Below are 15,919 nucleotides of genomic sequence, written 5' to 3' on the forward strand. Positions count from 1 at the left end.
GGTGCTCGGTATTAAATGCTCTAAAGGAAATGTTGAACTGACTACAACTAAACAGTTGTTAAGAAGGAAGGCAGAAGCTGCTTCATTGCCTCAGCACAATGTGGAATCTGTAACATAAGCAAAACACATAAACCTACTGTCACCTTGTGTACCAGAAAAAGAGGGATACTGAAAAAGGTTTTTAGAACAGTTTACCTATAATTGATAGTGTGGTCTGATATGACATCCAGAAAGAGGAAACTTGTATTTGTTTCATGGATAAAGAGACACATATACGATATATTCGGCCAAAGGATGTGTTTCATTAAAACAATTTCAAACAAACCTTGAACTGTTTGAGTAGAACTGGTGACATTATCTTATGATTGACAAATGACTGTATATACATTTAATAATACTCAAATTTTCCATCTGAACCTGTTTATTTATAATTTCAGAAAATGAACACACTATGTGGGAGTTTCAGGACTTACTTCTGATGCGTAATGACTTAAAGTCCCTGTTTTGTTTTGCTTGGGTTGTTCTATGAACATGCTGTAAACTGCCAGGCTTATGAGGTCTCTAAGGAGAGATCATTTGGGGTAGAACATTCAATGTTTGTGCACCGGTAACATGACAGGGTGTATAAAACCGTGTGGTGTCTAACTGCATACTTCATCAATCATAGGCAGACTTTTTTAGAAAGTTACTACAGAGCGTGGTGTCATTACATAAACAAACAAAATACGTCAGAGCATCTTCCGCTCGGTTCTCCCTCTATTTCAGTAGAGAGCTCATTTACTCTGTGCCGAAGGATGTGGGTCAGGTTGTTAACAAAAGAACATTTAAAGAAAAACAGGCACTTTTGTGACAGATAAGCTTTTGCTTTAGTAGATGTGACTCCCTCATTATACTTTTTGAATTGACTGTACACACTCCACAAAAGTGCATGATTAAGCACACAGACACTTCAGACTAACAGAATGACTTATGTTCTGTGGAAATCCAGGATTTCTCAATATCCTCCATGTCTGAGTTGTTATAGGACTTAGGAATAGTGCCAACGAAGAAATTCCCCCAAAAGGCAAAGGGGTGTAACTTAACAACTTTTCATGTAAAACCAATAAGAAACTGAAGAAGTAATTCATGACTATGATTTTTAAACTCCGTGCCCAAAATAGCCCCTAGCAGAGCAGATGTTCATAAATAAATATGTGTGCTGTTAGGTCAGAGACTATGTCGTATATTTCCTTCCTTTTCTGGAATATAAAATTTAGACTTTTTTTAAACTATTTCAGAGGTTACTCTATCTCAGCTGTATAGTGAGATATATACGTTTACAGGTATACTATATTTTGATTTTCTTTCAGAGAAGTAAGTGTTCTGTTAAGCATTAATCTTTTTTTGTTCATTTTGCAGTTTCTGCATGAACAGCTAGTTCCTTGTAATTTGCTTTCCATCACAGATGAACGTAAGTGCTGGGTAGGATCTGTATCCAGTGTGCATTCCCTATTAAATTGATTTTTTCCCCTTTCATTCATCAGGAAACATGACTAAGACAGCTCTCTATGAATTTGGCAGCAGTTGGTGAACAGAGTAGGAGGGAAAATCAGATAACAGAAAAGTTTAGATTGTTGTCCCAAACTAATATTAGTGTAGTCCTTGAGGATTTCTTGCCATCCGCCTTGAAGAATTATCCCTGGACTGGAGCCTTTCTCACTGTCGCTCACATGACCCACGCTGCCCCTGAGAAGATGCTCATGACCTGTTTGTCACACTGCTCTGCTTTCCCATCAGACACAGGATATGCGTGTATACAGGGCAGGACTACACGCTGAGACATCCTGAATATTGCAGAACCAAACAGATGTTGTGGTTGCTGTACTCGTCATCAGCGTCTGTAAAGAAAGAAAAACAGAAAAATGATTACGTTTCTCAGTTGGTTTCATATCCACACCTTAATTAACATTGTACATCACCTCAGACATTGAAGATGTCTGCAGTGGAATGTAGCCTCGTCCACTCCCGCCATATAATCATGCTTTTGAAGCAGCACTTTCGCATTAAACTAGCACTAAGCCTGAAGTAGTTCTATACTGATCTATTACTGCTACTTAAGCATAAATCGATGCAGGGTGAAGGCACAGCCCTGCACTCATGAAGATGAAACCAGGAGGTGCTGTGTGCCAGGATTTGTGGTGTCAGCACATGTGATGAGCTTTAATGAAAACTGTATCTTGGGGAATAACACCCATGTCAGGTTATTTATGCATTATAGCAAACTGGAGCTTATGACACTGATGAATGTTAAGTGGTCCTTCATTTTAATTAATAATCTACTCCATTACTTAAATGACATAGCAGGATCTCGAGTAATGACGCAAGCTACAATCAATAGGACTCATGTTATACGTCGATCATTTAAAGTCCAATGCATTAACAGTATAGCCTTTTGCGTACAAAGTGCAGGTAGCAATTAAAAAATTAGTTTATGATGCAGAGAGAGCTGGAGAGAAGCTGGTTAATTTCATTATGTTTACATAGAGGTTCTTGTCCAAACAACAACATGTAGGTAAGATTATGGTCAGATTATGATTACAAGGCAGAGTGCATGGCTAGGAGTCCTAGACTTAGTCTGGGGCTCTGCAGAAAGCAACACAGTCAACCTTTTCATTACTTTAGCATGAATAAACTATCACATTGAACACAAGTGCAGCAGTGTTTTTACTTTACATAGAAAAAATAAAAACGCAATAGGTCTGGGAAAAAATAACTTTGCTTAGTGTTTTTTTGTTGTTGTTGCTACATCTCAGCTGTGATGCATTTCCTCTCACAATCACTTCAGCTGAAACTGACTCAGGCCACTTACAGCATCCTCTAATTACAAAATAGAGTACCCACTCATTCAGCTTTAATGACACATACTACTAGTGGAAATCTCATAAAACTTGGAAAGAATAACACTTGGACTGCACCCAAAAAGGATATGGATCCAATGAGGTCATCACTGTGGTGAACGCAGGGCCATTTGTTGGTTGGGCTTTTGTCAGACTGTGACTAATAGTGATTCAGAGGTGTGTTGTCAGAACTACACCTTCTTTCAGGGTTTTTTTTCTCCATAAACTTTCAAAAACCTAGTGACCCATAGTACTACCATCCGTACTGCCACTACTGCATAACTCAGCCTCTACAACTGAATTAAGTGTTATACCATTTTTCCAAAGTTGTCTATTACCGTCTCCTGCTGACTGGACTGGCTCTAGTACTGGTTTGTGGGTTATACATGCCAGTCAAATGATACTGTGTGTTGAAATCGGAGAAGCACGGGTGACATCATGGTCATTAAGCAATGAGTAAGGGATGGTATAAACAGCACAGTACCTTAGGAAGTTATTGTGCCAAGTAAGATCATTTTTCACTGTACTTGTTGGCTGAAAATTTGCTTCTGAGGCTATATCCAGCACAGTTATTTTTTACTCAATTAAACAATTACTAATTTCCCTCAGTAGTAGTTAGGTGGCAATGTAATAAAATTCCCCACATTTGCAATCATCTAACTACAAAGAGCCGTGTTGAGGCTAAAAGATGGGTCTATCTGTATCTGTACAGGCTTTCGATGCCAGCAGAAGAGAGGTCCAGACAGATGCCGAGTTGCTCCTCTCTAAAGACGAGAGTCCCCCCTCTTACCTAGCACAGACAGGCACAAGGCTACTGCTGAGCTGGCACCAGAACAAAGCCCTCTAGCAGCTGCTTGATAATGTGCAACCATTAATTACATTCTGATGCCTCAAGTCTGGCCCTTGTCACTCAGTGGAGAACCCTCGCTTTGTCGAGCATGGAGCAATTATGTAAGAATGTGTTGCACAACTTTAACCAGACACAACACTGTATGGACTTAATAATGATTGTCTCTTGCATGTTTACACATTTAGACCATGGCTCTCCTTAAGGACTTGAATTAATATTTTAAGAGTTGAACTGAGAGTTTGAGAAGCTGATTGTATTGTGTTATTCAGATAAGCTTGTTTCTTTTAGTCTGTCTAAAACAATGGTATAAAGTAGCCATATATTTGCAAGTGACAGGAAAATGTTAGAAGATTTCAGGTCTTTCAATGTCTCTGCTGAGTCAATGTTGGATTTCTGTCACATTATGACCGGAGCCTCAGTTATATATATAAGTATAGCGTGACATTCAGTGACGAGATCAATAAACAAATCTGCATGGGTCAAGGCTCCAATTCTGTTTGGCATGTTCTCTATTGTATTTCCCATTTCTAAAAACTCAATTAGATGCTGCTGAGAAGGCAGCTAATGCACAGCACTTCATGCACATCCTGTCCTCACTCTACCTTTTGCAGAAACATACTTTGTCACTCTCATTTAAGCTCCTACTTTTACTAAATGGTGTTGGGTTGCTTGAGTGCTGATGATAAGCTACAGTACAGTACAGTGAAGCATATATCATTCACCCTGACAACTGTGGGCTGCAGTTGAGAAATGTCCGCTCCTGCCAAAAGAAGAATTAAATGTACTGACCCACAGTCCTTTGCTTTCTGTTGTGTCAATACTGTCAGACCTTGGAAAGAGAAGTCCATGCAAACTTGCATATTGACTAGGGAAGCGGTGAAGTTCTCGTCAACCCTGTAACTTAAATTAGTTTCTTGGCTTTCTCTATAAATACTTTTATGGTAATACTTTTTACTAATATGCCTATTATTCAAAAGTTTTGTATCTCATATCAGGTTATTTGTCTTCTAAATCGGAAATAGGAAATAGTGATTTTCCGTTTCACTTATGTTTCCTGGATGCTATGAATGGGAAGAAATAGGCCCACTGAGAAGATTTTTAGTTGGCTGTTGGAAACCTGAGAAACAGGGACCCAGGCTTTCAGACACCACCTCACTTTCAGATCCCACGGGTATACCAGCGCATGCAGGTGGGTATCAGGCTCTAATCCAATCATTCGCAGCCTAATGGACCTTATTCATAGATATTCAAAAAGGGATTCAATAGCTATGGGACAGCTGGGGCTTTGGGCCAAGTATAGTATTGAATCTATTTCCTTAACAAGATACTTTAACTGCAAGAAAAGTCAAAGTCAAGTCATTTTAATATCAGAATGAATTCAGATTATAATAAATGGCTAGGGAATGGTGCTTTTGTATGTCATATAACCCAGAAGCTGCTCTGCTTTGCCTCAGGTAAGTAGAAAACAAAGGGCTCAGTGTTGTTGACATCTGACAAGGAGCGGCATCAGTGCCTAACTGCTTCCCCTCCCTTTAGAGTTATTCTCCAAAGTGGATTACCTGGCAGTTGGTGGATACGTTCACTTTACTACATCCCCACCAACTACCTTAAAAGCTGTGGTTTACCATGTGTCCAGAGCACAATGCAACACAACAATCAGACCAGACACAGTGGTGTTGTATGATTTGTCTTTGTACGGCGTGAAAGGCTGATGCTGCAGTTTCACAGCACAATGACAGAAGGCGGAGTAAAGGTAGAGTTGGGTGTTTGCTTGCATGCTTGTCTGTGCCACTTTGCAAGGCTTGATTACCAACCAGGCAAAGGGGGCAACTGCCCCAAGACGCCTGGGGCAAAAGAGCTGCAGGCTTACTGTGTGACATCTGGTCTGTGCTAATTTAATTGATCATTTGTTCTGGATTATGTATCACTAAAGCACAATACCATCTGACATGATGCCTCAAGGTGGCTCTTAATGAGTGCCCAAGTGCCAACATATAGTTTTTAAGACCATCATGACTTCCTGTTTTATTATTGTTTTTTTATTTTTGGCAACATATTCCTTTTAAGAGTTCGTGAACATATTTTTTGCATTTAATTTAAAGCTGAAGTCAGCAAGATTTTAAACATATTCACTGAAACAAACACTATGCCCTGATAGAACAACATAAATCATCTGGTTTTAGATAATGCCCCTATCACCCTCCCCCTCGCGCAATTTACAATATCACATGTGTCAAATTAGGCATAGGCAAAATCTGGTGCTCACGCACTGACGAGCACTCGATGGGAGGGAACGGAGTAGCTCGGTGGTAGTGGGGGAGGGTGTGAAAGTTGCAAACAGTTGAAATTTGACTGGCTCAACTCGATCTGCCAGAATTGCCGACTGCAGCTTTAAAGGTTATACTTTACACATTTGAATGGGTCTGTGCCATGGCAATGTTGGCACTGTGTTAAGATGAACGGTGTTTGCTTGGCTCAGTGGCAGAAGTCCAAGAGGAGTGGAGCAAGTGAAAAAAAAAAGTATTTCGTATCATCCGGTGGATTTCGGTAGAAAGCAATTATGCAAAATGACACCTGAGACAGACCAAACTTTGAGCACATTGCCCACATTGCAATGACACAGACCTGGATCGAAAATGGGTAAACTATCTCTTTAATTAGATAGTAAACAGTACCTAGAGGAAATGGGGGAGAGATAATTGACAGATGATATCCAACAAAGGTCCTCAGCCATTGTCAGTGTCTCTGCCACCAGTACAACCCATGTTGTCATGGCTGGATTAAACAGTGGGCCCTGGTGCAAATTTGCTCTTGGGTCCCTATATCAACCTTCCTAAATGAGTTAATGGTGATTTGGTTATATGACTGAAAGCAATTTTATTCAATAAAATACACAATGTGAACTTTTTTTCTCCTAAATGCCTTTAAATATAAGCAAAATCTGGGGGGTATTCATAGACTTCTTTCACTGAAAAAGAAAGCATGTTGACATGTCACATTAGGAGAAGCACAGGTGTAAATAATAGAATGAATGATGGCTGAATTACATGTTGCTTCTTCAGTTTCAGAGTCCTGTTAGTGTACTGGCTCACTGTCAGGGGTTGTGTTATATCTTATTGGGCCACTTGAATACAGGAACCATCATTAATGTTAGAAGGAGCACCTGTGCTTTTCCCTACTATAGCAAGTCAAATGATCTGCAGTGAAAAAGGCATATGGGACCCAGCAGATCAATTTTGCCCTGGGGCTCCCAGGCAGGTTGATATGGCCCTGCCCCCACGGTTGTTGTCATTGTTTAGAACAATGTGTATCAACAGCCATGCAAAAGGCAATAATAGCACAGCCAGTACAAAAAACAACAATAACACAGCAACAAACAGCAGAGAAAAACAGATTTTAAGGGAATTCTTAGAGCAATATCACCCCAAAACAGTTTTACATCTGTCAGTCTACGTATTTAATTTGTCTGTCTATTAAAAATCGTCTCCCAGACCAACTGATTGACTGTTAGGCTACCTGCCTGTCGTACCCCCTAGGCTCCTGCCCTCCTCTCACCATCCGCCGTTGCCAGGGTTTCCGTGTACGCGCTGCCTGGGAGAGCGGAGCCGCGCGATTGTCATACAGTATTGCCAGACATGGCGGCGGATCTACAGCCCGAGTGGATTTCTTGTCTCCCTTCTTCCTGGAGTTATGGGGTTACTCGGAATGGACGCGTCTTCTTCATCAAGTAACTACCCTCCTCAGAGAAAACGGCTCAAGTAATTTCTGAACGTGTGTGATTCAAGGAAAGTCACCGTGTAATAATGAACGCATTTACCCCTCTCTCTCAACAGCGAAGAAGCCAAGAGTACAACCTGGCTGCATCCAGTAAGTGGCGAGGCGGTAATAACCGGGCACAGGAAAACTCCAGGTAAGGTGTCACTATCAAGTTTCTCAGTTATTATGTCTCCCATGTCCGCCGTCATGTGTTGTTGTCGTTGACCACCGTAAACCCCAAACCAATACTTCCCACGCTGTGAGAGACTGTCACATCCACGCTGTGCTTCTTAGTGCACGAGTGGGTTTTTGGCGCTGGTGCTGGTGAAAAGTGAGCCCTGTCATCACGAACACCTCTGCCCTGCTCGTGCCACTTCCTCGTGACGCCCGGCCTCTTTAGGTTGGTCAGTCAGTGAAGTTGACGAGTGGACGTTAGCTTACTGCCGAAACGACCACTTTTACAACAACCACCAGCATGTCAATTTGTTCCGGAAGCATTTTTTTTTTGGGATGAACTAACAGCTTCTGATTACCTTATAACGGAGACCTTAAACAGGGGGTCCGGGACCCCCAGGGGGCCCTCAGAGTTACTAGGGGTCCGCCAAATTGTTTGATAATCTTTCCTTTCTTTCTTTTTTTAATTTTTAAATTTTTTTTTTTATAAATATGTCTGGAAATATACATTAACATGAATGCAACTTATCATTAGCAAAGCAACATTCGTGAAAAAATAAATAAATACGTACACAACCTTGATGATAGGCTTACTGGCTTGAAGTGAAATTCTGGCATAAAATCATGCCAGGGTCTTTTTCGGCAAATACGCTCATCAAATAAACCATCGAGAATTCTTTTTTCGTGTAACAACTTTTAAACGTGATATCCCGGAAAGTTGCTAACAGGCGAAAGCGGCTAACAGTCATTAGCTCGGGGCAGCACGATGATGAAGTGATGGCATTAAAACAGCTTTTTTAACCACTTATACTGCTCAAAATAACACCAAACAGCAGTAGCATGAAAAGAGTCCCTACACATTAACTGAAACACCAATGGGCTCCTTTCTTTTAGATTGCATTTGGTAATTGACTTGAATGGACTTGGTATCCTGGTAAGTCTTTTAAACACTCTTTTAATAAACTCAGGGTTTACTAACTACGTTGTTAGTGCTTCGGTTAATATGTAAGGACTCTTATCCTGCTACTGCAGAGGTTTGGTGTTATCATGAGCAGTATTAGTGGTTAAAAAAGCCTCTTGTGTGCAATGCCCGACACTGCCCCACCGATTTCCGGTGGTACTGCAACATTTGGTCCATATTGGCACGTATCCGCAAACTTGAAGGATACGTGCAGAAATACAGACAAAATGTACGCAAAGTACAGACAGAAGGCTACATCCGTATCCGTATGCGTATCTATCATAGAGCACAAATGAGCCTTTATAGGCAACGTTGCCACTAAGGTAGCCATACGCACAGACACAATTGAGCTGGAGGATTCAATGTGTCTTCCAAATGTAGACCTATGTTTAACATGAACATATGATGTATAAATATATGAATATGTTAATAATGATCATTGTAATATCTTAGTATTGTGTGCACCATCAAAAGCTGTGTGTATAGACTTTAGGCGGCCCAATTTGTTAGGCCCAATTTAATGTGCAACTCAATTAATTGCAATAGCCTATTTGTAGTAGGGGGTCCCTGCTTCGTCTCTCTTTTAGCTTAGGGGTCCCTGACCTGAAAACGCTGAAGGCCCTTTGTATATAACTAGCCGGTCTGATATTTGCTTAATCAGTCAGTTTGACAGGTTACAGTGACATGAGCTGTTGATGTTAGCTGTAAGTCTACAGCATTAGCTTCAAAAAGATCTTGACTAATATTAAACCCATTGTGTAACATGCAAAAACTAGCTCCTTGCAATCATACCATGCCACTATTAACAGCCTCCCCTCTTTAATGTTGTCAAGTGGCTTCTTTTTTTTTTTCAAGATTAAAGAAAACTTTAATTATTCCCAAGGGGTTAGGTAAGGCACATAGAGCAGACATTTGCACAACGAAACAAAAAGAAGAAAGAAAAGAGTGACTAAGAATAAAAAGATAAATAAGTTATGAATCTAACAAAAAATAAAAAAAAGACAACACATGTTAAACAGGTGAAAATGGGCAGTAGGTAGATTTATATAGTGCAAATGTGATAAAATATGTGTGTGGCAGGTTCACAGTCATGTCCATGTTATACAGATTAGTATGTGCAAATGTATTGTGTGTTCTGCATCTCAGTGGGGCTGCCTGCAACTAACACCAGCATTTCCCATAGCCGAAAGTCATCAGAGCTGAAAGAGCTGATTAATCTATTAGTTGATTGTCATAAAATGTATCTGAAAATATTTGTATTTATTTTTTAACCAGAAATAACAAATATTTCTTAGTTCCAGCCTATCTATTGTGAGTGAGTGATTTTATGCCTTTACTTGCCTTGTGTGATGATAAAGTGAATATATTTGGATTTAGGACTGCTGGTTGGATAAAACAAGCGCTGTGAAGACAAAAGCGGTAGTTTTTTATTTTCTTTTTTACTATTTTTTGTCTTTTTAAAGACCAAAAAGTTAACTGATAGATCAAGAAAATGATTGGTAGATTAAAACTAGTTGCAGCTCTCAAAGTTTAGTTTATATTTCATTGGCAGTTATACAACAAAACATGGCATTCTTACTTGAATTTTTTTTTCTTTTCAAAATCGACTTATAGTTAATCAGCTAATCCGTGTAGCTCTGCATCCCAGCGTGTGAATTGACAGCTGGGAGTGCATGGCTGTAGTTAATTTAATTCACACAACATCTGTTTGTTCCACTAGTTTGTGTTCTCATGTTTTTGTCCACCTCTCTTTCACAGACCTACCCACTGGATGGGAAGAAGGATATACTTTTGAGGGTGCGCGGTGTTTTATCAAGTGAGTTTAACGCCCTCCCTCCACAAGATACACACCCATCATAACCCCAGAACCTGCACACAGTATCTGAGTGGGTGATATGAATTCAAAGCATTTCCCCTTTGTATATCACCACGATTGCAGCATGCCTGATTTATGAACCGGAATTTATTTGTCACCAGTTTTATCACTTCAAATGAATTAAAAACTGATCCAAATGTCGGAAAAACTCCTGAAAACATGCTTTGCATTACAAGTAAATATTGCACGGTTGTAAATTTGAAACCTTTACTCCTTTCCTGTGGAAGCCTATCGCAGAAGTTAATAATTACACAGGGACATTGATCAAATAGTAGACAGACACGGGCAATGTGGTGGCTGTCTTTCTTGTGACCTGTTTTTATTTATTCAGACCTACCCTGCTCAGAGCTGGGCCTACATGGAGAGTTGAGCCAAAGTAAAATGTGTTCTGGTTTTCTGACACTTAATAATCCTTCAAAAAACAGTTATCTTTTGTTTGGGATTCATATGGTTTGCTCACAGTTTGAAATGACACTTCTTGTTTTAAGTAGATGCTGGAAAATATTTCTGAGGTTCATGCCAACCTACAGTATTACAAGGATTTCAAAAGACTTCTTATTCCTGCCATTGATTTTGTTTGAACATCATATACACAATATTCTCATTTGCTGGTACTATGTGGGCAGGTGGAAATGTGATACATCCGCCATGTCCACTAAAACACTTTGATTTGTTCAGTTTGTACCCCTCTCTGTCTGAAGACCGGAATCTACATGAATTGCATTAGTTGGCTATGTTACAAAGTCCCTGAGCTACAGTACATTTCCCACTTTCCGTTCCCTTTCCATGGTTGTCTGATGCATGAGACTGATCAAAAGAGATTACAAGCACTGTCATTCAGTCAGCACTGATTAAGTATTTGTCCGCAGTATGTTTTAAACCCAAAGATATGGCTTGAAATACTTTGATTTTGTTGCATGTCATAATGAAATACTACTCTCACACAACAGTCATAGATATTCTGCAGATTTCTCTCTCAAAATACAAGAATGCCTCTGTATGACTGAATACTTGCAATATACAGGCTACAAATTTAGTATATTATGCCTTATTATCCTCACTGAATCCTCTCTTCGTCTTTGACTTACTCATGAATTTAAGGAGCTTCATGTGGCAGTTTGCCAGGCAGTGGGACTGAAAGGCAGTCATTTTATATTCCAGTATTTTATCACAGCTTCTCAGTGCAAGACAGACCAAATTCATTAGTTGATCACTATGATTCTGGCACAGTCCAATACCATGGTAATGTTCTCAGTAAAAAAAAGGAGTAACGAACTCATGTTGTCTACTACAAAGCGTGCAGATGGCATTTTGCAAGTGAACAAACATTGGTTTCAAGCATTTTAACAGACATTTTCTTTGAATTCAAATGTTTTGTCCCCAGAAGCTGCAGGTTCATTTGCTGCTCTGTTTAAGTCTAAACACAGTTCCTGTCTTTTCTAAAAATTACCCAGCTGTCAGTAGATGTCGCTGTACTGTATGGGAAATACAAGATAAACCTGGAGTACACATGTTTAACTGTGGATCAAGAGAGTGTAGACTGTAGTGAAACAGTTCACATAATTAATTTTTTTCGAAGCACCATAACGAACGATCTAATGTTGTTTATTTCAGCTGCTGATAGTTACAGTTGAATCTAATGAATACATACAGCACATATAAAATACAGAACATATAAAATCTGACTTAGTCATATAAATAGCAATAGCAAGCTTGTTGATTATCTCACAAACTAAATACAGCAACCATGTATGAGCTGAAACATCACTGCTCAGTAAAGATGACCCATTGATTTGTTTGTCTACAAAGATGCAGGTGTGAACCTCACCAGTAACTGCAAGTAGCAGTCACAATAAACAAACTGTAAACAAAGGCATGTGTTCAGCTGGTTTCACTGAGCCTGTTCTAAATAACAGCAACGCCAGTAAGATACAGAGACACAATACCAGTACTATAAAGCTTCTTGTTTGGACCTGTAATAGCAGAGCCCCTTTCTTTGAAAATACAAGAAAATAAAAATGCATCAGACCCCCTAAATTCCTGTTTCTGCATCCACCTCACTCATTACTATTATTGATGCATGTCACTTATTTTTGAACACTGCATAAAAGGAAGTAAGCTAGCTCAACTGTGAACCCCATATTTGAAGCATACATTTATTACATGTACCGTATTTTTCAGATTCAAAGTCGCTCCGGAGTATAAGTCTCACCAGCCGAAATTTTTTTTGGGGTGAAATGCAGATTATTGACCTACATGTGACCGAGGCTACCACAGTCTGGAATGTTTAGGCTGTTTTTAGTAAGACACATTACACCCAGGCTGTTTACTAGAACTGGCTCATGAGGTTCTTCTTTGTTGTTTTGCTTAAGTGCTTTCAGAATTGTTGTTACAGGGCCACCTCTTTATATAGTTGTGTCATTAAATTGGCTGCATGCACTGATTAACAAGTGTGGTCAATTCAAGCCAAAAGATCAATTTGTCAGTCTTCAGTGATGAAGTTGTATCTTAGATGTACTTAAACTTGAGTAATTGGACTATGGGAAATTTCATCATGACTCATTGTTGTGACATAGAGATTTGTTGACAAGTTCATGTTATTACTGTCTTGGGTAGTACTTGGGACATTCTGAGGCTTTATGTGAGGTTGCCAATAAAAGCCTCTGAAAACCATCCAAAGCAGATTAGCCTGTTGACAGCTGGATAAGCCGATGCCTTATGTTTTACAGTAGGTTTTTTATTACTTTCTTACCAATTTAGCATAGTTAAACTGCAAGTTTAGGATATTTGCATTTTTAATGTACATAAAAAAGGACCCAAAACACAAAAGAACAACACCCCTTATGAGATAGAGACAGGATCATTAATTAATTTCTATGACTATGGCAAGAGGATCTGGCCCATTCACATGCTGACTGTGTGGCTTGGCTGCTACCATTGGGTTACACAGTGTGAGCATCAAGGAGCAGATTGTGCTGACGTAGACTGTCCTCTTGATGTTAGGAAGGATGGAAGGTGCAGGTTTTTGGTGTGATGGTGTTGACAAGAGGCATGGCCCATCGCAAGATTTGATTTCTTTCATGGTACTGTGAGTTTTGAATGAGTGAAGGTCAGCGCAGATGTTAATTGAATCAGTCAAAGCGTACTCTGCTCAGACTGAGCGGTCTCTATTGAGTTGCTGGGCTGTTTGCAGGTGGCCCAGTGCCAACACAGCTTTTTAGTTTGGGGAACTATGTGTCAACTGGCCAGTGCTTGCTCTCCCACTTACAGAGAGTGATAGGGATGGGCTAAGGGACGATGCCAATCTCCTGCACATGCGTGCCTTGCATATTCAGGTATTCATAGAACCTATGTTACATCAGCCTGTGAATGTTCTAATTTTTCCAGTTCATCGTTATCCCCAAATGTTACATCAGTAACACTTGTTTTATTGCTGCCTCCGTTCAATATAACTATTATCTTTCTCTTCAGATGTGCAAACACATACACATACACACAATCGTTGTATCTCACCATCTGCTCTGGCTCATTGACAAGAGAGTAACGGGTCAATAGCACACACCTATTAGTTCTAATACATTCAGCTTTTCTAGCCAATGGCTTTTGGCCCTGGTCTGAACTACTGAATTTGGTGGTGAATCAGAGAACACTTGACTCCATCCAGCCATTCTGCTGCTTTCGTCTTTCAAGAGCTTAAACAATAGCCCACTCTTTTCTTCAGATTAACCTGTCTGTTACTTTGGAACTTGTGTCAAGAGTTTGGAGCCGGGAAACTTATCTCTTATCAAACTGCACTCTTGTGCAAAGATCTGCAGCTGGGCTCTCTGATGCTGAAGATGTTGAGCATGCACATGGCAAATGGTGTGTGCTGCATAGGCTCCACCGGACATTTTATTTTCATGACATTGTCTCTTTATGCCTCTCTTGGGTCTGCTATTGAATTCTACAGCCACCCAGGGTGCAGTATCTGTTGAGTTTGTTTTTGTTTGTGACGTAAACAGCGTTTCGATGACACTGAGCCATCTGGCCGATTTGCATTTCTCATTTGATCTCTACAGCACATAATCCAGCATTTTAACTTGAGCCTCATTTTGAACAAGACAGGGGGATGTGATTTGGACAATTGTAACAGCATTTTGTCAAAACATTTGTCTATCATTGTCTGCTAATGAGGATTGTTTACTTGTGACGACCTTTCAGAACTGTGTGTCAGGATAAATGGGGTGAAGTCAGTTTGACTGGTGCGAAAGGCTTAATATCTTGGGTTTGAGTTGCATTTACAGCAATTGTGTTTATGAATAGACAGGTGCAGATAACTATTTTTGTCCCATTTATTCTGTCTGGAAAAGGAAAGCTGACATATTGTTTTGAAGGCTAAAGAGTGAGTAATAATTACAGTAGTAGGCTCAAACTGCTGACCCCTCATAGTGCTATAGACCAAGAGCCTTGCTTTATTGCTGCCCAGTTATTAAAGTTAAATATGTGAACATTTTGTCAGCATCCTCTGAGGTTAATTTGCTGCATCTGAGTGCTCATCGGTGTAAAGTGCAACTTCAAATATAAATATTGTAGTAGTGTGTGCAACCACCGCTTTCATTAGACTGTTCACTTCTACAGCTGCATAATTCATCACTGAGAACAGAGGCAAGCATGTCAATTGAAATTTGGCCAATAATGACAGAAAACTCTCTAGTGGATCTCTGTTTAGCTGTTGGCTCATTTTGTGCTTTGAAGGCCCACACACTGGATGAATGCACATTTAGAAGTAGGAGTATCGGGTTGCTCTCACGTGGATCAATATTGGGTTGTGGTATCAAAGATAAATTATCAATTTTTTTTAATTGATATCCTATTAGAGACTCTGTTTGTGAGAGGGAAAAATCACCAGTTACTGATACAATGGTCATTTTGCACTGATATGACCACTGGTACTCAGAATGCTGCTTTGTTAAATACATTACATTGTTAACCAATTCTAGAAATGAACACAGAAAATAAATAAAAATAAAATAAATAGCTAAATCAGCATAATGATTACTATCAGTCAATTGCTGACAATTTCAATAAAAAAAATAAGTAAATCAAATGAAATAGCGAAATACTACTGGGTGTTCAGTATCAGTCAATTGCTGACCATTTAAATGAAGAATAAATACAAATAAAATAAATAGCTATATGGCACCATTTCTAAATCGCCCGAAGCATTGTTTTCTGCACATATACATATACACGTTTAATATGTACAACGTAAACATATACTGCTTTGCCGATATATACTGATATGTCGGTGATAGGCCAATATCAGGAAATCATATTGGCTGACTGATCTGGCTCTAGTTAGCACTCATTAGAAGATGTGTTTTTGGCACCAGATGACTGTTTCAAGTCCAGTATTCTCTCTCCTTCAGCTCTCTTTTCATTCTCCA

The 15,919-nt window shown here is 39.6% G+C and overlaps 1 protein-coding gene across 4 annotated transcripts in view; it reads left to right on the plus strand.

Annotated features, from left to right (window-relative positions):
* Nucleotides 1-7,346: 7,346 nt before the first annotated feature.
* Nucleotides 7,347-15,919, plus strand: part of LOC310949431 (pleckstrin homology domain-containing family A member 5-like) — a gene marked incomplete at its 5' end in the record, with an annotated part of 79,233 nt that continues 70,660 nt past the window's right edge. For 3 of the 4 annotated variants that reach the window (XM_083916902.1, XM_083916897.1, XM_083916901.1), the window contains 3 exons: nucleotides 7,362-7,453; nucleotides 7,560-7,636; nucleotides 10,376-10,433. In XM_083916902.1, coding sequence (XP_083773028.1) covers nucleotides 7,362-7,453; nucleotides 7,560-7,636; nucleotides 10,376-10,433 — 227 coding nt within the window. Of the gene's footprint in view, nucleotides 7,454-7,559; nucleotides 7,637-10,375; nucleotides 10,434-15,919 lie in introns of all 4 variants that reach the window. The other variant, XM_083916899.1, reaches the window with a different exon arrangement.

This window comes from Echiichthys vipera (assembly GCF_963691815.1).
Source record: "Echiichthys vipera genome assembly, chromosome: 7".
Classification (NCBI taxonomy): Eukaryota; Metazoa; Chordata; class Actinopteri; order Perciformes; family Trachinidae; genus Echiichthys; species Echiichthys vipera.